Source organism: Triturus cristatus, chromosome 12, assembly GCF_964204655.1.
Source record: "Triturus cristatus chromosome 12, aTriCri1.1, whole genome shotgun sequence".
NCBI classification, from domain to species: domain Eukaryota; kingdom Metazoa; phylum Chordata; class Amphibia; order Caudata; family Salamandridae; genus Triturus; species Triturus cristatus.
This window is the reverse complement of record NC_140595.1, coordinates 211722040-211748262: the sequence shown is the minus strand read 5'-3', so window position 1 is coordinate 211748262 and position 26223 is coordinate 211722040. Positions and strand designations below refer to the sequence as shown.

General features: G+C 46.8%; 1 protein-coding gene across 1 annotated transcript in view; it reads right to left on the bottom strand.

The window, feature by feature from the left end:
- Positions 1 to 9690: 9690 nt before the first annotated feature.
- Positions 9691 to 26223, bottom strand: part of PSKH1 (protein serine kinase H1) — a 92788-nt gene continuing 76255 nt past the window's right edge. Inside the window, exon 3 of the mRNA XM_085637312.1 lies at positions 9691 to 10783. Within this exon, the coding sequence (XP_085493438.1) occupies positions 10466 to 10783 (318 nt within the window). The 3' untranslated portion in view covers positions 9691 to 10465. The remainder of the gene's footprint in view (positions 10784 to 26223) is intronic.

Sequence of the window (26223 nt, the reverse complement as noted above, 5' to 3'; positions counted from 1 at the left end):
CAGAACGGCTTGTGAGCACTGGTGCTCAGTAGTGGCCATGGAGAGCTGTGCCATAACTGCTTGTGAGCACTGGTGCTCAGTAGTGGCCATGGAGAGCTGCGCCTTGTCTGCTTGTGAGCACTGGTGCTCAGTAGTGGCCATGGACAGCTACGCCATAACTGCCTGTGAGCACTGGTGCTCAGTAGTGGCCATGGAGAGCTGCACCATAACTGGTTGTGAGCACTGGTGCTCAGTAGTGGCCATGGAGAGCTGCGCCATGTCTGCTTGTGAGCACTGGTGCTCAGTAGTGGCCATGGACAGCTGTGCCACAACTGCTTGTGAGCACTGGTGCTCAGAAGGCCATGGAAAACTGCACCACAACTGCTTGTGGGCACTGGTGCTCAGCAGTGGCCATGGACAGCTGCACCACAACTGCTTGTGAGCACTGGTGCTCAGCAGTGGCCATGGACAGCTGCGCCACAACTGCTTGTGAGCACTGGTGCCCAGTAGTGGCCATGGACAGCTGCACCATAACTGGTTGTGAGCACTAGTGCTCAGTGGTGGCCTTGGAGAGCTGCGCCACAACTGCTTGTGAGCACTGGTGCTCAGAAGGCCATGGAGAGCTGAGCCGCAACTGCTTGTGAGCACTGGTGCTCAGTAGTGGCTATGGACAGCTGCGCCATAACTGCTTGTGAGCACTGGTGCTCAGTAGTGGCCATGGAGAACTACGCCATGTCTGCTTGTGAGCACTGGCGCCCGCTCAGTAGTGGCCATGGAGAGCTGCGCCAGTACGGCTTGTGAGCACTGGTGCTCAGTAGTGGCAATGGAGAGCTGCACCACAACTGCTTGTGGGCACTGGTGCTCAGCAGTGGCTATGGACAGCTGCGCCACAACTGCTTGTGAGCACTGGTGCCCAGTAGTGGCCATGGAGAACTGCGCCATGTCTGCTTGTGAGCACTGGTGCCCGCTCAGTAGTGGCCATGGAGAGCTGCACCATAACTGGTTGTGAGCACTGGGGCTCAGAAGGCCATGGAGAGCTGCGCCGCAACTGCTTGTGAGCACTGGTGCTCAGTAGTGGCCATGGAGAAAACTGCTCCATGTCTGCTTGTGAGCACTGGTGCCCGCTCAGTAGTGGCCTTGGAGAGCTGCGCCATAACTGGTTGTGAGCACTGGTGCTCAGTAGTGGCCATGTAGAACTGCGCCATGTCTGCTTGTGAGCACTGGTGCCCGCTCAGTAGTGGCCATGGAGAGCTGCACCATAACTGGTTGTAAACACTGGTGCTCAGTAGTGGCCATGGAGAGCTGCGCCAGAACGGCTTGTGAGCACTGGTGCTCAGTAGTGGCCATGGACAGCTACGCCATAACTGCCTGTGAGCACTGGTGCTCAGTAGTGGCCATGGAGAGCTGCACCATAACGGGTTGTGAGCACTGGTGTTCAGTAGTGGCCATGGAGAGCTGCGCCATGTCTGCTTGTGAGCACTGGTGCTCAGTAGTGGCCATGGACAGCTGTGCCACAACTGCTTGTGAGCACTGGTGCTCAGAAGGCCATGGAAAACTGCACCACAACTGCTTGTGGGCACTGGTGCTCAGCAGTGGCCATGGACAGCTGCACCACAATTGCTTGTGAGCACTGGTGCTCAGCAGTGGCCATGGACAGCTGCGCCACAACTGCTTGTGAGCACTGGTGCTCAGCAGTGGCCATGGACAGCTGCGCCACAACTGCTTGTGAGCACTGGTGCCCAGTAGTGGCCATGGACAGCTGCACCATAACTGGTTGTGAGCACTAGTGCTCAGTGGTGGCCTTGGAGAGCTGCGCCACAACTGCTTGTGAGCACTGGTGCTCAGAAGGCCATGGAGAGCTGAGCCGCAACTGCTTGTGAGCACTGGTGCTCAGTAGTGGCTATGGACAGCTGCGCCATAACTGCTTGTGAGCACTGGTGCTCAGTAGTGGCCATGGAGAACTACGCCATGTCTGCTTGTGAGCACTGGCGCCCGCTCAGTAGTGGCCATGGAGAGCTGCGCCAGTACGGCTTGTGAGCACTGGTGCTCAGTAGTGGCAATGGAGAGCTGCACCACAACTGCTTGTGGGCACTGGTGCTCAGCAGTGGCTATGGACAGCTGCGCCACAACTGCTTGTGAGCACTGGTGCCCAGTAGTGGCCATGGAGAACTGCGCCATGTCTGCTTGTGAGCACTGGTGCCCGCTCAGTAGTGGCCATGGAGAGCTGCACCATAACTGGTTGTGAGCACTGGGGCTCAGAAGGCCATGGAGAGCTGCGCCGCAACTGCTTGTGAGCACTGGTGCTCAGTAGTGGCCATGGAGAAAACTGCTCCATGTCTGCTTGTGAGCACTGGTGCCCGCTCAGTAGTGGCCTTGGAGAGCTGCGCCATAACTGGTTGTGAGCACTGGTGCTCAGTAGTGGCCATGTAGAACTGCGCCATGTCTGCTTGTGAGCACTGGTGCCCGCTCAGTAGTGGCCATGGAGAGCTGCACCATAACTGGTTGTAAACACTGGTGCTCAGTAGTGGCCATGGAGAGCTGCGCCAGAACGGCTTGTGAGCACTGGTGCTCAGTAGTGGCCATGGACAGCTACGCCATAACTGCCTGTGAGCACTGGTGCTCAGTAGTGGCCATGGAGAGCTGCACCATAACGGGTTGTGAGCACTGGTGTTCAGTAGTGGCCATGGAGAGCTGCGCCATGTCTGCTTGTGAGCACTGGTGCTCAGTAGTGGCCATGGACAGCTGTGCCACAACTGCTTGTGAGCACTGGTGCTCAGAAGGCCATGGAAAACTGCACCACAACTGCTTGTGGGCACTGGTGCTCAGCAGTGGCCATGGACAGCTGCACCACAACTGCTTGTGAGCACTGGTGCTCAGCAGTGGCCATGGACAGCTGCGCCACAACTGCTTGTGAGCACTGGTGCCCAGTAGTGGCCATGGACAGCTGCACCATAACTGGTTGTGAGCACTAGTGCTCAGTGGTGGCCTTGGAGAGCTGCGCCACAACTGCTTGTGAGCACTGGTGCTCAGAAGGCCATGGAGAGCTGAGCCGCAACTGCTTGTGAGCACTGGTGCTCAGTAGTGGCTATGGACAGCTGCGCCATAACTGCTTGTGAGCACTGGTGCTCAGTAGTGGCCATGGAGAACTGCGCCATGTCTGCTTGTGAGCACTGGTGCCCGCTCAGTAGTGGCCATGGAGAGCTGCGCCAGTACGGCTTGTGAGCACTGGTGCTCAGTAGTGGCAATGGAGAGCTGCACCACAACTGCTTGTGGGCACTGGTGCTCAGCAGTGGCTATGGACAGCTGCGCCACAACTGCTTGTGAGCACTGGTGCCCAGTAGTGGCCATGGAGAAAACTGCTCCATGTCTGCTTGTGAGCACTGGTGCTCAGTAGTGGCCATGGAGAGCTGCGCCATGTCTGCTTGTGAGCACTGGTGCTCAGTAGTGGCCATGGACAGCTGTGCCACAACTGCTTGTGAGCACTGGTGCTCAGAAGGCCATGGAAAACTGCACCACAACTGCTTGTGGGCACTGGTGCTCAGCAGTGGCCATGGACAGCTGCACCACAACTGCTTGTGAGCACTGGTGCTCAGCAGTGGCCATGGACAGCTGCGCCACAACTGCTTGTGAGCACTGGTGCCCAGTAGTGGCCATGGACAGCTGCACCATAACTGGTTGTGAGCACTAGTGCTCAGTGGTGGCCTTGGAGAGCTGCGCCACAACTGCTTGTGAGCACTGGTGCTCAGAAGGCCATGGAGAGCTGAGCCGCAACTGCTTGTGAGCACTGGTGCTCAGTAGTGGCTATGGACAGCTGCGCCATAACTGCTTGTGAGCACTGGTGCTCAGTAGTGGCCATGGAGAACTGCGCCATGTCTGCTTGTGAGCACTGGTGCCCGCTCAGTAGTGGCCATGGAGAGCTGCGCCAGTACGGCTTGTGAGCACTGGTGCTCAGTAGTGGCAATGGAGAGCTGCACCACAACTGCTTGTGGGCACTGGTGCTCAGCAGTGGCTATGGACAGCTGCGCCACAACTGCTTGTGAGCACTGGTGCTCAGTAGTGGCCATGGACAGCTGCGCTATGTCTGCTTGTGAACACTGGTGCTCAGTAGTGGCCATGGAAAGCTGCACCATGTCTGCTTGTGAGCACTGGTGCTCAGTAGTGGCCATGGACAGCTGCACCACAACTGCTTGTGAGCACTGGTGCTCAGAAGGCCATGGAGAGCTGCGCCGCAACTGCTTGTGCGCACTGGTGCTCAGTAGTGGCCATGGAGAGCTGCTCCATAACTGGTTGTGAGCAATGGTGCTCAGTAGTGGCCATGGAGAGCTGCGCCATGTCTGCTTGTGAGCACTGGTGCTCAGTAGTGGCCATGGAGAACTGCGCCATGTCTGCTTGTGAGCACTGGTGCTCAGTAGTGGCCATGGAGAACTGCGCCATGTTTGCTTGTGAGCACTGGTGCCCGCTCACTAGTGGCCATGGAGAGCTGCACCATAACTGGTTGTGAGCACTGGTGCTCAGTAGTGGCCATGGAGAGCTGCGCCAGAACGGCTTGTGAGCACTGGTGCTCAGTAGTGGCCATGGAGAGCTGCGCCATAACTGCTTGTGAGCACTGGTGCTCAGTAGTGGCCATGGAGAGCTGCGCCTTGTCTGCTTGTGAGCACTGGTGCTCAGTAGTGGCCATGGACAGCTGCGCCATAACTGCCTGTGAGCACTGGTGCTCAGTAGTGGCCATGGAGAGCTGCACCATAACTGGCTGTGAGCACTGGTGCTCAGTAGTGGCCATGGACAGCTGCGCAATGTCTGCTTGTGAGCACTGGTGCTCAGTAGTGGCCATGGACAGCTGCGCCACAACTGCTTGTGAGCACTGGTGCTCAGAAGGCCATGGAAAACTGCACCACAACTGCTTGTGGGCACTGGTGCTCAGCAGTGGCCATGGACAGCTGCACCACAACTGCTTGTGGGCACTGGTGCTCAGCAGTGGCCATGGACAGCTGCACCACAACTGCTTGTGGGCACTGGTGCTCAGCAGTGGCCATGGACAGCTGCACCACAACTGCTTGTGAGCACTGGTGCTCAGCAGTGGCCATGGACAGCTGCGCCACAACTGCTTGTGAGCACTGGTGCCCAGTAGTGGCCATGGAGAGCTGCGCCATAAATGTTTGTGAGCACTGGTGCTCAGTAGTGGCCATGGACAGCTGCACCACGTCTGCTTGTGAGCACTGGTGCTCAGTAGTGGCCATGGAGAGCTGCGCCATAACTGCTTGCGAGCACTGATGCACAGTAGTGGGCATGGAGAGCTGCGCCATAACTGCTTGTGAGCACTGGTGCTCATAAGTGGCCATGGACAGCTGCGCCATAACTGCTTGTGAGCACTGGTGCTCAGTAGTGGCCATGGAGAGCTGCGCCTTGTCTGCTTGTGAGCACTGGTGCTCAGTAGTGGCCATGGAGAGCTGCGCCTTGTCTGCTTGTGAGCACTGGTGCTCAGTAGTGGCCATGGAGAGCTGCGTCATAACTACTTGTGAGCACTGGTGCTCAGTAGTGGCCATGGAGAGCTGCGTCATGTCTGCTTGTGAGCACAGGTGCTCAGAAGGCCATGGAGAGCTGCGCCATAACTGCTTGTCAGCACTGGTGCTCAGTAGTGGCCATGGAGAGCTGCTCCATAACTGGTTGTGAGCAATGGTGCTCAGTAGTGGCCATGGAGAGCTGCTCCATAAATGGTTGTGAGCAATGGTGCTCAGTAGTGGCCATGGAGAGCTGCTCCATAACTGGTTGTGAGCAATGGTGCTCAGTAGTGGCCATGGAGGGCCGCGCCTTGTTTGCTTGTGAGCACTGGTGCTCAGTAGTGGCCATGGAGAGCTGCGCCATAACTGCTTGTGAGCTCTGGTGCTCAGTAGTGGCCATGGACAGCTGCGCCTTGTCTGCTTGTGAGCACTGGTGCTCAGTAGTGGCCTTGGAGAGCTGCGCCATGTCTGCTTGGGAGCACTGGGGCTCAGTCGTGGCCATGGACTGCTGTCGCGCAATGCTGGTCAAGGACTTCCTCAGCAGAACAGTGTGCAACGTTACTGCGTGGCTGCGTCTGAGCACTTTTGCTTTGTGACAGCAGGGGTACTGCTGCTGCCCTATGGGATGCCCCAGTGCACCGCCGCTCAGTCATTAACTGCACTGATGCACCAGTCTGCATATGCACGTGCTCCGTGGCACTGGCGTTCACAGCTGCTCCGCCAGTGCAAATTGGTTTTCAGGCACTGGAGCCAAAATCTTCACATGGAGTAAATGCAGTGAAGCCGGTCTGCTACAAAGACGACCGGTTCTTTAAGGCAACACTTGGCTCTGTTTATTGCGCCACCTCATTTCCCTCAATGAAGAGCTGATTCAAGTTGTTTTTGAACTCACATGTAGAAATTCTGGAAAAAAACAGATATGTGGAAGTTATGCCCAGGGCGGGATTCCCAGAGTTAGGGGGTATCCCACGCACAGCTGAGATATATTCTTGCGGCCAACTAACCAGTTTTGCTGATTGCTGGAATGAATCTCCAACCAGGGAAGGCAAAACAGGCATTCAAGCATGGATGTCTAGTAAAAAATTGGTGAACACCGACAAACCTTACCTTTATAGGCATTCATAAAACTTTTTGAGGTCCTTTCTCATGTTGGAAAGTTATCTCTGCGAAGAGCAGATTTAAATCACTTTCCAGGGTGCGAAAGACAAGGGCACAACCTGATAATTGGTAGGAGTGCAGGGGAAGGGATTTCTCCACAAACAAAAAATATATATATCTTCTCGTGGACAAAAGTTTCATGGGAATTGGAAAGAGAAAGCCCCAAACGTCCACTGCGGAAATTGTGGATGGGTAAGTGTGTTAAAAATGTATTGTGAGAACGGCGTTCTGAGAATAGTGCAAACAAAGGGAGACCAGCAGAAACTATTCTAGGTTATAAGATATGGCGTCATATCCTAGGAAACAAGCATTGGCACAGGCCAATGATCTGGACTAATGTAGTAACACTGGATGCATTAGCACACTAGAACAAGACAAGGGAGAGAGCCAGTAAGAGAGGGCACAGAGGGCTATGTTGTAAAGTAGTCCCTCACAGTTTAATGCAGGCACTCAAGATAACGCGACAAGATACACCCAAACAAACTAATATTAGGGGAGAGACAAATACTCAATTGGACTGAACCAGGATGTGCTTGACAAAGTCTAAAACCAATGGCTGAACGAGGCTGGTCACACAAAGACAGAAGTTGAAAGGGCGGATCTTAAATCTAGTCTTTGTATATTGTTAGCCAACACATGCACGGTCAAACCCCAGGTCTAAAATGACACCAAATGTCCTTCCTGGGCCTAGCTGTTTTAACCGTTTCTAAATTACAACTCTTGGGACCAAAGCTGTGCCCATCAGTTATAGCGGCCAGAGAACTAGATAGTGGCACGCTAATAATGCCCTTCAACCCCAGTCCCAACCTTCAAAGACAACTTCATCATAGGGAAATTAATGCCCCAAAATCTATGCTGAAAGACGCGATCAACGGCCAAACCTACAGCATGAGGAGTATATGTGGAAAGACGGCACACCCTGCATGTATCAAAACCATATCGGGATTAGGTGAAGGGGGCAGGTTTCAACTGAAGATCCCTCAACCCAGTGCACCACGCTCTTAAAAAAGGCACAACAAATGGGTAAGAAAATGAAGCAACAGAGAGGAAAAGAAGCAAAGTCGGCTACTGCTACATAATTCATAAATGCCCGTGTGCCCCATGTACTGTGATAACAGAACCTGGAAATTATAGAACATCTTTGCGTAACTCCGGATTTCAATAGTAAAAGGGAATACGCCTGCTGAATGACAAATTTGTAGGATTAAGCAAAGGCTGCAGAGCATTTGGATTAGGCCAACTAAAAAGAATGAGTAGTGAGAGAAGTTGGGGCAAATGGGCATTTTAAAAAGGGCAAGCACGCCATTGTTGCTCCAAAATACCTATCTGTATCGAGAGCAGCCGTTCTCCAACTATACGTGCCCGTCCCCCCAGATGTCTTCTGCATTGTTTAAGTGGCACTGAGATCGGTATTGCAAGATTTCTGCCATTACCCCCGAGTTACTGCTGCTTCGACTGCAGCAACAGAGCACGCGACTTATTGCATCGATCCCATGCACGTCACACTAGCGCACGAGCCTGTTTGTGGACAATGATATCATGGGAGTAAAAGGACAAAGGGGTGAGGTAACGGTCAAAGCGCTGGCATTATCACGTCATAAATAGTGCCAGCCTGCAGGCTGGGGTGTGCAGGGGCCTTCTGGCCGCTATCAGTGTTGGTGGGGGCGAACTCCAATCCTCACTCTCAGCAAATCCGCCTGAAAGCTGCTTAAAAGCTTCCGTGCGCAAGTCGATACATTCCCTGTCTCACGACACTGTTCCTACAACTGCCAGGTGGGAGGAAATAACTGTTTAACGATTGCAGAAGACTGTCGATCACTTCCCTCGCACCCACCCTCCAGCCCCGGACAGGGACGAGCTGGAAGGGAGGCTGAGTCACGCGGCGCCAATCAACACCTCCTCCTGGGCGGCCGGCCCCGGCACGAACGGCCGGAAGATTAGCTGCATGGCGATGCGCAAATACACGTCTGCTCGCCGGGCTCCCTTCACACCCAGAAGGCAGTTTGTATTACTTCCTACATGAAACGCGCCCCGGACACCGCCTCAGTGGGATTAAAAACTGGCACCGTTGTTTGTGAGAGATACAAACTGCTTAAAGAAGATGGCAGTGTACGTGCTCGCGCATGCGCGCTATTAACTGGTCACCGATAGGCGGGTGCATGGCAGTTCCACAAATACTACTTCACATGTGAGTGGAGGCGCTTGGACGAGCGAACTTCTGTTCAGGCGGAAACACCAGGTACACGTTTAGGAAAGTGAATTCCAGGTTTGAGCAGTGCTTTAAATGGGCAGGCACTCTCTGGTACGAAGTACCAGTACTTCTTAAATTTGAAAACGAGAGTACCGACACATCTCAGCATTACCGTAATACATTTAATTGGAGAGCACCAGCACTTCTAAGGAGCAAACAGGTACTCTAAAGAAAGAGTACCTGCACCTTCTAGATTTTCACGGAAAACACTCACCAGAAGCGCACACACGAATGCCACCCTGAAGAGCGGAGCACTTCTCTACAGTAACCTCAATAGCATCTCTCAAAGTAGGCAGCCTGTGACGTAATTGAACAGTGGCAGGCACATCCCTTGTTTCACTGTGGCATGGGATACCACTTGCCACCCATGTCAGGCAAGGTGGTCAAGCTCAGGCTTGTATGGGCTTTCAGATACTGAGGGTGGGCATGGCCAAACAGACTCTAAATGATGCCTGAACGCAGAGTTCTCCAACATTTATCCATAAAAGCTGGATCCATAGCAGATTTTAAGGATACCCACTTAGTAAATTAGCTTAACTCAGACATATTCCATGTAAATTCATTTTCTATGGATATCCGGAAATTCAGGCATCAGCCTGGCTCTGCTAAACGTGGAGCTGAAATCAGAAGTGAATTCCACACGCTGCTAGAATTAAATGTAAAACATACAGTTTTACATTCCTAAAGTCAAACTTGTGTGACCTAAAAGGTATGTTCCGGAATTATTTTGTGATAAATGTTTTGTAGGTACATCTAATTCAATGCAGTTTCCCTCAAGATATAAGCATGTATCACAGTATCTACTCAAAGTCATGGCATTTGTGTATTTAAAAAAAGACAACTAACAAAAACCAAAAACACTTTCTTCTATAGTTGCCTCTGATGTTTTGACACGTGTATTTTGTGGGAACCCATATTAAAAAAGTTTACATAGAAGACATTTTCTAGTTTTGTTGTATAACCCAAGTCTACTAGGCGATGCTTGATACCACTTAAATTACACTTGGTAGGAACTGATGCTAGAGGGCAACACTGGTCACAGCTTGGAAATATGCAAAATGTCCAAGGGATGGCGGTGCATATTTTCAATGGTTTTCTGACAGAAATCACTTGACAAATGTGGTTGGGCAAATAAAGTACAGAAATGGAGGTCAGGGGCAGTGATGCACAAACGCCGCCTTAATTTCCCTGCCATCCCTGAACTGAGGAGTGCATGCTCTAATTTGGTCTGAACAAGTTAAGCAGAGAGTGAAAAAAAGGCGAACGGGTTAAATATTTGAAAACCACGAAGCAGCCACAAAAGCAGATCTATGCCACTTTTCATGTATTGCAGCAGCTGGAGGCATTCATCACAATGACGGGAGAAGTTCCATGATATAGGCCCCACCTTCATCTTTTCTCCTACAGCCACAGGTAACCACTTTTCCAATTACGGACATTTTGATCCATGACAGCAGGAAAGAACTACTGGTGTCTCCTCTGACACCAGCAAAGTGATTCATGGTGAAGATGCACCTAGGCAAGCATGAGGAAGCGCACACACAGGAACAGATCACTAATGGTCTCCTTCACTCTGATCTCAACCGTTATACTGTTGTTGGTACCGCAAGTTGAGCTCACGCAGTTCTCGTTCACGCACCCGCCGCGACTTGTTCGATTTGGTGGAACGGCTGGAGCGTGTGGACTGGGCAGATTTAGTGCTTTGGCATCGGGAGGAAGCCCGCTTCAGAAGGTTCTGTGAGATGGAGCGGTGCAGGTTCTTCATGGTTGAGGAGGCAGCCATGCTGACTACCCAGGGATGCTTCAGGGCATGGCTAGCTGACATCCGCTCCCCAGGGTCCACTGTGAGCAGTCGGTCAATGAAATCCTTGGCAAGGTTCGAGACGCTAGGCCAGGGCTAAGAAAGAGAACAAACAAAGTGATAAACAATTAAACCTTGTTACTTTTTAAAACATCACCATAAACGAACCCAAAGACAGATGACATCATTATGGCTACAAAAATGCATGCAATATAACTAGCGAATTCAAACACAGCAAGGCAAAGAAAACACCACATAACCAAGCCAATGACCAAGTGAATGCCTCAAGTTACCTCTCAAATCGATAGAACGTTTTAAAGTATCTCATTTATAGAGGCATTCCTATTAAAATCAATTCTAACTAAAGCTCCTTGAACACTCAAACAAGGCCTTGTGGTGTACTCATTTCACTACAGAACTTCACCAGCACTTTCAGGAGTGCTCTATTAACCATGTTTCTGTTGGGGTGTTAATGCACCACAGTGTCTGAATTTTCTTAATAAAAACCAGCTATATATAGGTTGTTAAATCACATGTACTGCTTCGTTTTTTGCACACCCATATATTGGTTGGGGGTTCTGGGGGACTACAATAACCTGTCTTTCACATTCAGCCCTGGTGCATTGGACTAAGTTCACTAGTGTCACCTGTGGGTGCAAATACAAATCTTCTAGAGCCGAGCCAGAGACTCAGTTTACACAACAGTAGGTGAGAACATGTTCTCAACTTATTACATCCACGTACAGCACATTGGAGACTTTTGGAACATGTGGGAAGGTATATTAAGGAATGTATTAGGAGAAGTTTGGATAAGAAAGTGCGGGCGGTCATGAGGGCTGGATTTTCAAGGCACGTGACAAGAATGATGATATGTTATACACCAACTTGAATCCAGAATTGATTTCTTTTCTGTTTACGTTGGGGAGAAACCCAAGAAAGGTTCTGGAGAGGTCTTTGAAACCATGTCAAGACAAGTTATTGGATATCCTCGGGCCATAAGCTAGAATTATTAATACAGCAGAGGAGGCACATCTTAGGAAGGTTCCAGTAGATCTAGAGCATGGGTACTCACAAACTTTCTGTCGGGGACCAAAATTGCAGTGTAGTTTGTGGCCGAGGGCCGCACTGGTAGGGGTGGTGTCAGTGGGGGGCAGGGTCAGTGGGGGGGGCGGGACCAGACCAAAAAATAAATCAAACCTATTTAAAAAATTAGACAATGCCACAATGCTGTATTTCAAAACCAGATGGGACTACGAAGAGCACATTTTGAGAATACATTTTTATTAGCAGGCAATAGCAATCTTAAGAGGTATTGCATGGCTTCATACACACTTTGACCCCAATTCCATCACAGGGTTACTTTTGGCCCACCCTTAACCCCCACGATAGCCTGCAATTTCTTTCAAACGCAATGGCGGAAAGGCAAAGAACAAAAACTGAAAAACGTCAAGAGGACTCCCAAAGGTTTACTTTTTATTCCTGGAGCAAACTCCATGACTGCTGAGACCAGTCTCTCTCTCTCTCGCCTCTCTCTCGCCACTCTCTCTCTCTCTCTCGCCACTCTCTCGCCACTCTCTCTCTCTCTCGCCACTCTCTCTCTCGCCACTCTCTCTCTTGCCACTCTCTCTCTCGCCACTCTCTCTCTCGCCACTCTCTCTCTCGCCACTCTCTCTCTCTCTCTCTCTCTCTCGCCACTCTCTCTCTCTCTCTCGCCACTCTCTCTCTCTCTCTCTCTCTCGCCACTCTCTCTCTCTCTCTCTCTCTCGCCACTCTCTCGCTCGCTCTCTCGCCACTCTCTCGCTCTCTCGCCACTCTCTCGCTCTCTCGCCACTCTCTCGCCACTCTCTCGCCACTCTCTCGCCACTCTCTCGCCACTCTCTCGCCACTCTCTCGCCACTCTCTCGCCACTCTCTCGCCACTCTCGCCACTCTCTCGCCACTCTCGCCACTCTCTCGCTCTCTCGCCACTCTCTCGCTCTCTCGCCACTCTCTCTCTATTCTCCCTCTCCACTCTCTTCTGTCACTGGTAAAATTGGGTTTCTGGGGGGCCATGGGTACATTACCTGCAAGGTCCGCGGGCCGCCAAGGAAGGCCTGCCGGGCTGCACTATGAGTACCACGGGTTTAGCAGATGGCTCCAAAATATTTGCTAAATTACTCGGCACACCAATAGAGTGGACTGTTGGGAACAACTTAATGCCTTTAGAACAGGGAGCATTTTGAGAAGGGCATTCTACAGTCGACCATCGTTTTGCTCTTTAGGTCATTGGTCGAAAGTGTATTGAAATAAACCAAAAATTGTTGTTGCTTTGTAGACTTTCACACAGCATTACAGAGGGTGGCCAGGGGTCTTCAGTGGAAGAAAAAAATATTCACCTGGGTAATATCATTTGGCCCAATTGGCACTTAGTCAATGACACACCTCAAATTGGGCAAGGTAGAATTACATTAAAAGTTAATATTTATACAGGGTATTCATTGCTACACCTGCTCACTGCCTTTGCTCATAAGATCTCTCCCATGGCCCTCTATGGTTCTGGGATCAGAGATCTCGATTTTAAAGCCTGCTGGGAACCGACAGAGTAACGCTCTAAAAAGGATTTCACAATTACGAAGGGGGCTACGATCCACGTTATTCATTGTGAAACGAATTGCTTGGTTGTCAGTGTCAACCAGTGTTCGTATTTTAAAAGTACTTTACTTTAAGAAGCTGTCAGTAGAGGAAATTCCAAATAAAATATCGTACATCTGATGGAAGGAGGCAGTGAAAGTAATTGAACACTCGCTGAAGAAAATGATACATAGAGACATGTATAAGGAGAAGGGCAATACGGTCACATGGAAAACTTTTCCTCCCAAATGTAGTATGTATAAAAATACTTATTTAAAAAAATCCGCCTATATTCAATATCCTTAAAGGTCGACAAAGATTATGGATCTCATATCACAAACCGATCTAGTGTTGCAAATCTTAAAGCGATGCAATGAAATCATAAGTGCCATTTTGGGCAGGCAAAGTTCCACATGGTTATTAAACCTGCCTCTTGTCACCGTCCACTTATTAGTGGCTGGGACCCACAAAACTTGTGTAATATAATCCACCCCGTCTGCCAATCCAACCCATGTAGACCTGTCTATTATCACTTAACACTGGTGATTTTTACCAGGATGTCCGGACTCAAACGCAACAGTCTTGGGGAGAGGCATGCTTAGTTGTGAACCATAAAAGTACAGGGATATTTATGATTCCCCTTCAGTATCTATGGACGTTATGGGCATATGCATGTGAAAACGATGCTGTCAAAATCGTAATTTGGCTCAATAAAAAAAAAAATATATACTTTGCACGTACGATTAGCATATCACACAAATTGAAACGTCGTGTACTAATTGAAAATACTTAGTAGGGCTGTGTGTGATCGTACCAAGTGTTCAGCAACATTAATTTCTAGTTTGAGGCCATCTCGTGACGGAGCCACGCGTACACCCCCCCCTGTGTTCGGCACCCCAGGCTGAGACAGCTTCCCGGGCACACACACAGTCTGCCCCCCCCCCCCCCGAGTACTTCACAGGTCTTTAAAAGACCATTTACATGTTAATGAGGCTTTGTTGTTTTTCACCTCTACTTAGCGCCCCTGCATCTGCACTCTGCCTATCGCTGGAATCGCCCAGCCCGCATAAAGCAGAGTGTCGAGGAGTCTGCCCTGCTGCAACCAGCGGTGTGTGCTGTCACTGTTTAAAAAAAAAAAAACACAGGTACGATGTCTGCAAGTTCTGCGGGCCGCCAAGAAAGGCTTGCCGGGCCGCGGGCCGTACTAGGAGTACCTGTGATCTAGAGTTTGAGAGGCTGGAGTCAGAGGGATTTGTTTTTTAGGAAACGTTAATGCAGGCCTTATTGTTTAGAGGCAAAAAGCCATTTTGATAAAGATAATTCCAAAGTTAGGGGGCATTGCAGGGAAAGAGTTGAGTGAGGATGCTAAAGGATTACTTTTTGGAGAGGGTTTAGATGAAGAATGAGGGAAAGGTTTTCTCCACTTTCACTGCCCTTGATGAGGCACACAGGAATACGAGAAGAGTATTTGGAGGTGAAGTGTTTGCCAGGGCTGGCAGACGGGGACTTACTGTCGGCATAGGATGGTCAAAGTCCCACTATAATAATCAGACACGAGAGAACAGTAGAGAATTTGAGGTGTCAACTGGATTTGTTGCAAGCATAGGAAGGTTTAGAGAGGCAGGATTAGAAGACGCAGAGGATCAGGTCCAGGGGAATGCAAGGTGAGTATGAAGATCGTTTCTGGGTTTTTTCCCAGCAAGGGTATGGAGACAATTGAGGTATTTTATGGATTCTTGGCAAAGATTAAAAGAGATTTGTGGATATTAGAGACTGAACGGGGATACAATTTGGAGTTCACAGAGAATCCTTTCCAGAAGGAAGGGCAAAGAGTTGAATTTGAAGAAGGAACTAACAGAGGTGGTGGACTGCACAATGAAGCAGTTGCAGGAGAAGGGTGCCATAGTGGAAGTAGAGGAGTGTTGCAGAGGTTTTATGAGCAACATTTTTTTGGTAGCGAAAGACAAGGGCTGGTGTCTAGTGATAAATTTAAGAGAGCTGAACCGATCTGTTGCGTTCAGACATTCCAAGATGGAGAGCATTCATTCGCCGAGGCATATTTTGCAGGAGAAGAATTTGGTGGTAAAGCTGGTTTTGAAGGACATGTATTTTACGACCTATGAGTTAGGGAAGTCCGAGATTTCTGATGGAAGCAACGTCTTTATCAGTTTCAGGTGTTTCCTTTCGATCAATCTTCAGCCCCTTGGTGTTTCACCAAGATGCTTAATCCCGTTGTGGCTTTCATGAGGGAGAAAGGAATTAGCCTCATAATTTATTTGGATGATATTCTTTTGATGTCCCAGGACAAGGGGTTTGTGGAGTCTCAGTTAGGGGTCGTGAGGAGTGTTTTGGAAGGTTTGGGGTTTTACATAAACTCAGAGAAGCCTGTGGTAGTGCCTTGAAAGGTGATGCAGTGTCTGGGTTTTCAGATACACAAGGTTCAGTCAAAGCTGTTGTTGCCAGCAAAGAAAGTAACTTTGATAAAGAAGGAAATAAGACATGTGCTTAGAAAAAAATTTGACTTTAAGAAACTTGGCAAGAATGACTTGCCTATTGTCCTCTTCTATTCGGGCCATTTTCCCAGGCCCTTTGCATTATTGGGCTCAGCAGAGGGTGAACCCTCAAAGACAGAGAACGACAGTGCGATGGCTAGGAATCTTCTTCAAAGGCCTTGATGCTTCCCGTTGTTGGAGCAGCTTCAGACTTCTCTCGTGTCAGGGCTCCATCACAGGGAAATTGCCTTGAGGCCCTTTACGCTGCCCACGGACTGTGCGGAGCCTCTCATAGGCCGTGCTGCCAACAGAACCACATCCAAGTTGCGCGTTTAGCCACAAAGGGTGTTTGTCTCAGGGTCTGTGTGCTCTTGTTGTCAGGACTCAGGTGCACAGGCATCATCTAGATAGTCTTTGGATGACCAGTCTCTCTCTGCGACAACAGTGCCTCCTGGTAACCGGGGTGGGAGTGTTATCAACAAGAGATATTTCCGCAGTGTAGGACTGGTAGTGTAATTTACAGAGAAACTTGGGACAAAGGGGGAGCTAGAGGAGAGGCTGGGCATTACTCCCCTGAACAAATTTTAACCAGTACACTAGATTTTTTTTTGCCAAGGCATTTTATATTTGAACACCACATTTTGGCAGGGGATTACTTATAAACGAAGGGCCAGATCACTTTTTAGGACATTGTGAATCGCCTTAAAAATATCTGTAAGAGGCTGTTCTTTATTCATAGGCAATGACCATTGTTGTAGCTCTTGAAAATCTGGATCTTGCAGACCTCGAGTACTTCTTGTCTACATACTGAGTTGAGAAGTAAGAGATAAAGTTCAGCTTGTACTAGGGATGGAAAGGTCATATTACATAGTGAACATACTATTAAATATGTTAATAAAATATTTTTTATGTACAGGTCAATACGAATGAGACATAAAATCAATGGTTTTTTTTGTTTAAAAAAAAATAAAAAGTGTGCTCCTTACTATATAGTACCTTAGTACTAATGTATAACATATTTCCTTTATATCTTGATCCCTAAATCCTCTTATTTGTGTTGATTGCAGCTTCATACCCACCATATAAGATGCGATTGGATCCAAATATATTAAGTAATAAGGTATACAATAGATAACATACCATCATCTACTTAACTACCCAACTCCCATCTCCCCACCATCCCTACGGTCCTTTCTCTGCCCACTGTACATTCGCCACCAAAATTGCCATTGGACCTTGATGACCTTTCTCTTCCGGATTACGCTACCTATTGGTTATACCCATCATCGTCATTGATGTATATACATGACTAACTAAAATAAGTGATATATTCTGCTTCTGGTATACTGGAAATATGCTGTATTATGTGGATCTGTACTTCAATTCACACCCATTATTTAAAGCATATTGAAAACCAGAATGGCTCAAGGATGACACACCGAATGTAGATTCCTGGAGATCGCTTCCATCAAAGGATCTTACATGTGCAGTCAAAGGGTTGATGGGTCAACTCTTTTTAGTAGAAGATACATAGGTGTTTATGCAAATAATTGACCAGGATCTTCCAACACAGAAATTAAACAGGTTATCCTTACAACCCTTTCAAGCAGCAGGAATACTACCAACTAGCAATACTCTATTAAACAGAGTAAAGAGGTGGAGTTTATGCATATTTGCTTAGTCATTCATATGTAATTTCAGAAGAGTTAATCAGAAACCTGAGGCACTGCTGCTGCGGATGATTTAAGTCCTTGTACCAAGTCGAGAGATGCTTAAAAGAGAAGTGTTTAGCCGCCAGAGTGAACAGAGCTCACAAATAAGAGCTCATAATTGACAAATAAGGGTTGGAAAATAGAATTTTACCACCTGAAATTACCTACTGTAACATGCAATGAAGCACTTATGCAATGGGCTTGACTGATTAAAGACAAAAATGATTTAACAACTACAATCATTGTGCAATACAGCCCGATGATTGATAAATCATGGGTGAAACTAGAGGTTTCCAAATGCCCGCCCGCTGTAGCTTATCAACAATCCTCATCACATTTATCTGTAAGAAACATCAACAGGGGTAATGGTTAAACAAAAGAATTAGGTCTGCAATAGCATCTACATATATTTGAATAACATGATTAGGTATTCCAAAATGAACCTAGTATCACAATACTGTACGGGTTCAAAGTGTAAGCAGGTTTCCATAAAATGTTTATACTTTATCACAAAGTTCTTCTTAACAAAACTGCTGGGGTCTTCTAATTGCATTCATTTACATCTTTAGGCTCATCACGATGAAGGATGTAAATTTGAAAAGAAATCACTAGTCCTTATATTTAAGTTCAAAATTAACAAATTCTACTATCTTTACCATAGACAGAGGATGGAAACGAGGGCGAGGTAAGAGTAGAACGAGAACTCAGAGAGAAGGTAACAATCAATCAGTGAATGAGAACATGGGGCTAAGCAAAGAAAAGTAGCTATAAAAGGAAGGTGCAGTCAGAAGGAAATGGGGAATTCAGAGACAGCCACAATGAGAACAGGAAAAGAAATACAATCGGAGAGCGATCACAGAAGAGCAATGTCTTCACTTATGCTGGCTACATCATCTTGCTCTGTCCTGATTTAAACTTGCTGGCTACGGATCGCCACTTCCGGTGACTATTTGGTACACAACACTCACTATGCACCGGCACAATCTTCTAGGCTTTGGTTCTCTTAACTTGCTCCTTCCCGGAGACAGGGCACGCAGTATTTGTCAAATCCTACTCTGCCTATATCCGAGACACGTGATGTCACGGACGTCGATGGAGCTAGAGCACAAGAGACACAGTAGTCAAGGACAGCGCCCCACAAGTGGTGTGTGCGACGGCAGCCGCCATTGTGAAACTGTAAGCACACATGGCGTGCTGAAAATAAAAACAAGAAGCAGCACTTTTATTGCTCAAGGGCAGTGTCCCGCGAGTGGTGTGGGCGGCCGCCACTGCTAAAGCCCAGGGTGCCAGGCTGCTTGGAAAAAAACACATGATTATTTAAAATCCAGGGAGGAAGGGAGGAAGCTGGATGACACCCTAAAGCCTGCTTTAGAGGCAGTGCTGTGTCAGGCTGGATTTAAAGCAGCCGCCATAGCTGAACGCTTGCACAGAATGTTGTGCCTTCTTCTGCAAGACATTCATAAGTAAGTGGTTCTCCCTAACTGCTAATGAAAGCTACAGAATAAGGACACATGTAAGAGGGGCTGTCCTTGTGGGAGGTAACAACAGGAGAGAGGGAGGTACTAAGGAGGGACACTAAGCCTATTCACAAATCAAAAGCCATCATTTACGAAAGGACAGGAAGAGGAGCCAATTGTAATGATGGGCGGAGCTTTACACTCATATTCTGAATACAGTATGTCTCGAAGAGAAAGTGAAAGCGCTGCCTAGGCGAGACCTAAAAAGATATCAAACAGTAGGTCAAGATCCTTCTGAGCGTCCTTCTTTAATGCATTTTAGTTGAACCTGCCTTCTCAAGAAGATAGTTGGGGACTTATCTGCCTTATGCTTAAGTATGGATAAGTAGATACATTCCCAGCAGAGACTATGTTAACTCATAATCTGGATATTGCTTCTTGCTATTGGAGTGGGAGTGAATGACAAATGTTAGAAATTGGATCTAACTCAGCCGGAGATATTACCACTGCTCTGTAATAATTTTCTCCTTTCCTTAACAGGTATCTAGCAGCTCACTTGATCGCTGTGATATGGCCAATTTGGCACATGCTTTATAATGAGAATTAAAAAAAAAACAGAGGCACACAATCCTTTTTGAACTGGACAACTTGCAACAATTGGACATTGTTTGGCTGCCTCAATTTAATACACCACCTTGAACAAAGTTAGGTTTTGCACACACAATATCGGCTCCCATCACACGGTCTCCTGGAGACGAGCAGATTTCACAGGTGGCAAGCAAAACGAGCTGAAAAATACTGTAAATAGTGGTTTTCCAGCTCGGTTTCTGAGGCTTTGAACTGCAGACGTCCATCAAGGGTTGTGAAAATACCCCAGGGCATCGGCACCAGCCTCAGCAGGGTTTATTTGGGGGGGGTTGGGGTTCAAAAGTGGCTCGTAGGTACTTCTCAGCATGAGGCCCCCTTCAAGGCTCCACCGCCCCTCACACGGTGAGATTGTTCTTCAAGTTGGCAGGTATTTTTTTGTGTTTTTTGAACAAACACATTTGGAAACTTTGACAGAACCGTTAAACAAACACTAAAGACAACAGGTCGGTAAAAGTGTACAGTCTTAGCTGTGACAACTTGGGTATCACAGTTTAAAGACGTACCCATGAAATATGGGAGAGTGATGGATATATTCTGGTACTTTATTTTACCCAGAGTATAAGCAAAAACGTCTTAAAATAGGAAGGGATAGTATATTAAAAAAAAAAAAAAAAAAAAAAAAAAAAGTATTAGAACACTGCTATACAAGCCAAAACAACAATCCAACTGGGACAATAACACTAAGCGGAGATGCTGCACACTACGTAATTGAAGCACAGATTCCTCAAACTCCACAGCTGGAATTTAGGATTAGAAGTTTCAGATTCCGTTCTAAACACCTCTCTTAATTGATAATCTTGCAGTGAAGCGGACAACGATCAGCTGCACTGGATTATGAAACAACGTAATGGTCTTATTTACTAGACGTGAGAAAGGTTGGGCATCTCAACAAGGAGCATGGCAGAGGAAGGAGACATTGTTAGGAGGACATGATACATCAGGATCTTCCTATATTCTAAATCGCACTTCTGTGCGCAACAATGGTATAAAATAAAAAAGAAAAAAAACAAGAAACAACATTTCAAACAAAACCAAAGTCACTTTTTCTAGCCAGCACTGTAAAAACCAAAGCAGGAAAAAAACTAAACAAACAAATGCAGACAAATTGGATTTCTTCTCTTAGCAATTACTGTAGCTCCATCAGGAGGATTGTTAGCTGTCCTTGTAATTAGAAATCTCTTCTGGTCAGCAAACACAAATCAGTCTATTGATCTGTTTATGCAGGCGAACGTTTACCTGCTGCACTATATGCTGGTACAGGGATTTATTCAATTAAACTCCTTTTCTTAACTAGGAAATAAATACACAGAAAGGGCCGTGGCGGGAGAGGAATGACTGAGCGTCCCTTGCAAACTGTCAAACAATGCAAAGTGGTGAGAACTTCCCGCGCAGGTGCTATTCCCCAAACTATATTTCAGTTGTCCTAGATTTGTCCCTCCCGTCGCCTCTTCACAAAGCACTCTGAGAAAATGGTATCTGGGGCTGGGAAAATTAAGCAAATCTGGTCAGTCAATAAAGAGAGCTTACAAATTCACATTGAGTTACACACAGGCAAGTGAGCTTGTTTTACCATTTTCGGGAGTCACCAGCTGTGGAATTTATCTACTTTCACACTTGCAAAAAAATGGGGACAGAGTTCCATGTCCTGAAATGGCGGCTGCAGAATTTCTCTTCATGTTGCGGTCAGCCAATCAGAGTGCAAGCTCCCTCAGGAACGAAGCGGCCTATGGATAAAATCTCCCCTCTGCCAACCAGATTGCTCTATTATTTCAAGTTGCGTGATTGCAGGACTCCTGATGGCCTCCCGCGAACCAAACTGTCTGGTATACAAAGTTTTAAGGTCTCGACTAACCGCATGTATGTGCGGTTTCTGCGATGGGTACTGTATACAGTAACAGGCTTGGAGCCCACCCATTACTTACCACTTGCTGGCTTGTCATTCATTTTAGCTGCCTCCTAATTGGTCACCATATGCCTCACTTCACCTTCTTTTTATTTCTCCAGAGCATGGACCAAGTACTAATTGGCTTGATGAGGGTCCTTCTGTTGCTCGCACTGTGATTTAGGGTACTCCCCCCCCCCCACCATTTTTTGGTCCCTCATATCCACTTCTATGCTACACCTCTGGATTGCTCTTAACTTCTATCCTAAAGGTTTATTTGTTCTTGCCTTAAATTGTTTTGGAATTTGTTGCTTCCTTTTACAGCACTAAACAAATGGCACAAACTATTAAAGCAGTTTGTAACTTTTACAGTTCAGTACTTCCATTTATAGCTCAAAACAAATGTCACGAATACAAAAGCAGTCTGTGTGCCTGCATATATTTGTAGGCGGTACCTCTTCTCTGTATTGACATTTTTAGCACCCCTTTGAACTTTTACTGATTTCAGATACAAGTAGTGAAGGGAGGCATGTACTGGAACTAAGTACCTTCAAACGATTTGTGCAAATCCAAAAATAACTTGGTTGGGAAACTGGTTTTACACTTTTTGATTACAACATAGATTACAAAAATTATATAAGAATTGTGAATTCTTTTATATGTATATTTGGGTTTCAAATTGGAACTATTTTTGTATTGCAACGGTTTTAATTAACTATGCAAATGAAATAAACTGTAAACTGTGTCTGTTTAAAGCGTACAACTAGTCTGAAACCGGACTCTCAGACTTTCCAGACAATCAGTCCAGTCACATGTTTCAGCCAGACTGCCATTAAGCAACAAACATTTTGGACCATCTGTGCCTTTTCAAACACTAACTGTAGTGCCTCTATTTTGGGCAGCACTGCCGTTAATCTATTTCTCCTTAAAACATGTGTCCTCAGTCTCGTATATATTCCACCTCTTATCAGCGCATACAAAGAATGCATCTGTTTAATGTGCTTCAGTTTGTGAGGCACAGCAACTACTCCCTTTCTCCTTAAAACCTGTGCCTAGCTCCTCATTCGCATATGTATTCCACCAAAAGCTCTTTCAGGCACCTTATATTCATATGCACTTACGTGCACGGTTGGGTCCAGGACCCCACCCCACTCATATGAAAAATTGCATTTTGGGACCCATCTTATTTCTTGGCCGCCACTTGACGGATCACCTCTAAAGTTTCCAGAAAGGAGAGAAGGTAGCTGGGTGAACTATTTTTTGGAAAGTTTCATGAAGATTAGTCAAACAACGCCAAAGTTATCAGCAAACCAAAAAAGATTCTTGCCATGGTGATAACTAGGTCATAACTAGAACTACACAGTGGCAAACACAACTGTGATTAAATATATACATACACATTCTACTACAGTACCACTCTAATTACATTTATATAGCGCTTGATACCGCTGGCGAGGTGTCGAAGTGCTTTTATGAGAGTAGCATTCTACTTTGGATCCCAAAAAGGATTACTGGTGAATTAGTATAGGCAAATATGAAATTAATTTGGAGCGGTGGACATGCAACTCTTATTTGGGTTGAAAAGGATAGTGGAGGGATAGAAGAGGTATGGGTTTGCATTTATGTAGTGCTTGGTACCACTGATGAGGTATCAAAAGCACTTTGAGGAGTAGCACGCTACTCCAGAATCCAAATAGGATTAGTGATGCATTAGTAAAGGGAAATTCAAAATAAATTTGAGCGGTGGACATGTGAGTCTGTTAGTTGGATCGAAAAGGATAGTGGAGGGATAGACGAGGGAAGGGTCTAGAAGGAGTTTATTTGAAGATCCTAGGGGCAGGTTTGGGACGAGTAGAAGGGGAGGGAAGAGTCAAAGGGAAGGGTTTAGAAAGGCAAGGTAGTGAGAGCGCTGAATAATAAAAGCTTTAAGATGATGCAAGGGAGGAGATGAGAAAGAAAGTCCAGAAAGGGTTATTTTGGGAACAATCAACCTAGGAAATATAACCCTACTAGAACGAAAGACCAGAAATATTATGTCACCTTAAGACATCGATAGACATCTTTAAAATTAGATGGCGCTATTATATACAATATAACATGGAAAACATACCCAGACTGCAAAAATACAGGTCGGATTGTACTAACCCTCTCTCTTGGGTTGGGAGCAACATTACATTAGGGAATTTGCTTCTGCAAGAATACATTCGTCTGTCGACCATGATCCAGACGTTTTAATAAGAGATACTTCCATGCTCATAAATACATATAGACCCCCCGACCACTCTACAGATGAAAAGTTGACTTCTCTTTTTGTCCTGAAGAAGGTGATATAAATTTATAGGTTGTCACCGAAACGTGCGTAGACCATTCATCACACTTCTAGGAGTCCTACCCAAGAACTAAGTGAAAAGAATATCCAACTAAGAATAAATTTGACGGATTTGTGAAATATCAAAACTGTGCTCTTTGACAAGTGTGACAAACAGAATTTATGAGCAGGACTCCTCTTTTAGAAGTGTTCTTTATTGTGACTTTTTGTTTGTGCTGGTATGATTGATGGTTTGCATGAGTAGAATGAAAGGTGAGATTGGAAGGTTGATGGTGTTCTATACAATTTCTTTGGGGGGGATACTACACTTGCCTCTAAATTAATAGAAGCCATTAATAGCCTTTTTGTAAACTGAAATGACATTATGACTGTCATATGTGTAAATGTTTTTGTGAATTTTATATAAATTGTATATCTAAAAAGTTTATGATACAACAAAAAATATATATATATATTTTTGATAAATAAATAAAAGAAAAACAATGTGTGCAGTGAGATTTCATGATAAGGGGTAATGTTTGGTTTGAGTTATTACCTAGGTAAAAATTAGATAGACCAGCTAAGAGGTTTTCTCTGTTTTTATACATGAAGCCAAACCTCCCGGCACTTCGGCTGTGTGCGCAGGGGAGTCGGCCGCAGGCTCAGGCCCTTTGACCAACTGCTCGTGGGCAGCCAACCCCACGCTGCGCAAGACATTCAGCCATGTGTAGTGTGGGGTTGGCCTTCCAGAGCACAAACTCCCTCTGGCGCACAAGGCTGAATATACGGGATGTCATTTTAAGCAAGGCAGACCTACTGACAGCAAAATATTTCTAAGTGGGCCTTTTGGCTTTATGAAAGGGCCAGAATATCAACATATATAAAGCACATGAATGGTCTTTCTCAGAAAATGACTAATAATTATAATGAAATGTATATTTCATCAATCCACACAGTTCAATGCTTAATAAATGCGATTGCCATCAAACAAATGTAATAAAGCTTTATTTAAAAAAGTCAGTCTTTTTTTATTACTTCTTTTTTATATTATTCAAGCTACAAAGTAGCATAGCGCTCCAGCTAAAAGTGCTTTAAAAATATGGCAAGCTCTCTTGGGGGATCATGGAATGAATGACCCAGGAGACTCAGTTTTTTTCTGTTACAGGGGGCTGCTGCACTCTCTGTAGCCCCCCACAGCATTAAAATAAAAAAGGGGAGGAGCTTCTGCCTCTTCTAGGGGCATCACAAGCATGAAAATATATTGTTAAAATGCCGCAGAACATTATGGGGTGCTCCTTGTCAGGAGCAATGCATAATAAATTAACAGCTGCTGCCGCTCATTTTTTAATATTTCAGGTGTCCCAGTGCCCAGCCGGGACAATTAGATAATCTTTTTTTGGCAGTTGCGTTAGGACCCCAGGGTCCACGAGGCCCCGCCGGCTGCCCTTCTAGCACCCACCCTGGGTGACAGCATTTTTTTTCTTCCAGAGCCCTTACAGGTTCCCACTGAGGAGGTTTTACTTTCTTTTTTATAGGGAAGTGGGGCATGTGGGAGCCAGCATTGCTACCGCCTGGGAGGAGCAGGTTTTTTTTTCTCCAAACCCACTCACAGACACGGTTTCCCTGCCTGCAAAAGAGTGGACAGGGACAAAAATGTAAGCCAACATTTTTGCAGCTCCCACCAGATGTGTGTACATTTTTTCCCTGGCTGTGCTCTTGCGTGCAGGGAAACTGTGGGTGGGTTTCCTGAGACACATTACTGGATGTGAGACCCCCTAGGTCTTTCTAGGCTTGGGGGGGGGGGGGGGGGGGGAAGAGAGTCAAGCTCATTCCTTCTATTTAAACAAAAAAGAAATAGTCGCCCTGGGTTATGGGGTCCTAGTGGCCTTTGCAGGCTTGGGAAGGGAGAAAGACCGAGCGCCCCCTACCCTTTTGAAATAGTACCTTTGGGAGATGGGGTCCCTGGAAAGGATTGTGGCGGAGGTCTTTGCACCACCTCCCTTTTTAACATGGTGGGCCCTGGGGGATGGGGTCCCCAGGGCTGGAATTGACTAAGGGGGCATGCCCCACACACACCCCTCCTAATTAACCACATATTTGGACTACATTTGCTGTAGTCCAAACCTCTTTTATTTGGCCCGTGGGCGGTCCCTATTAGACCTCCCCCTCACAAGGGCTGGGGGGTAGGGTATCCCTACCCTGCCCCCTTATGTTCTTTAAAAAAAAACATTTTCAGGACAGGGGACTAAGTCCAAGTGTTCTGTAATGACAGCTGCAACATTCTTTTACATGTGGAGGCAAGCCAATCAGAGAGCTCAATACAGTCGGAGCAAGGTGGCCAAAATGTGTGGGGGGGGGGGGACCTCGACCTATCAGAACACACTAGTATCGAAGTTGTGCTTGTGGAACCCTTGAGAGAGTTCTGCAA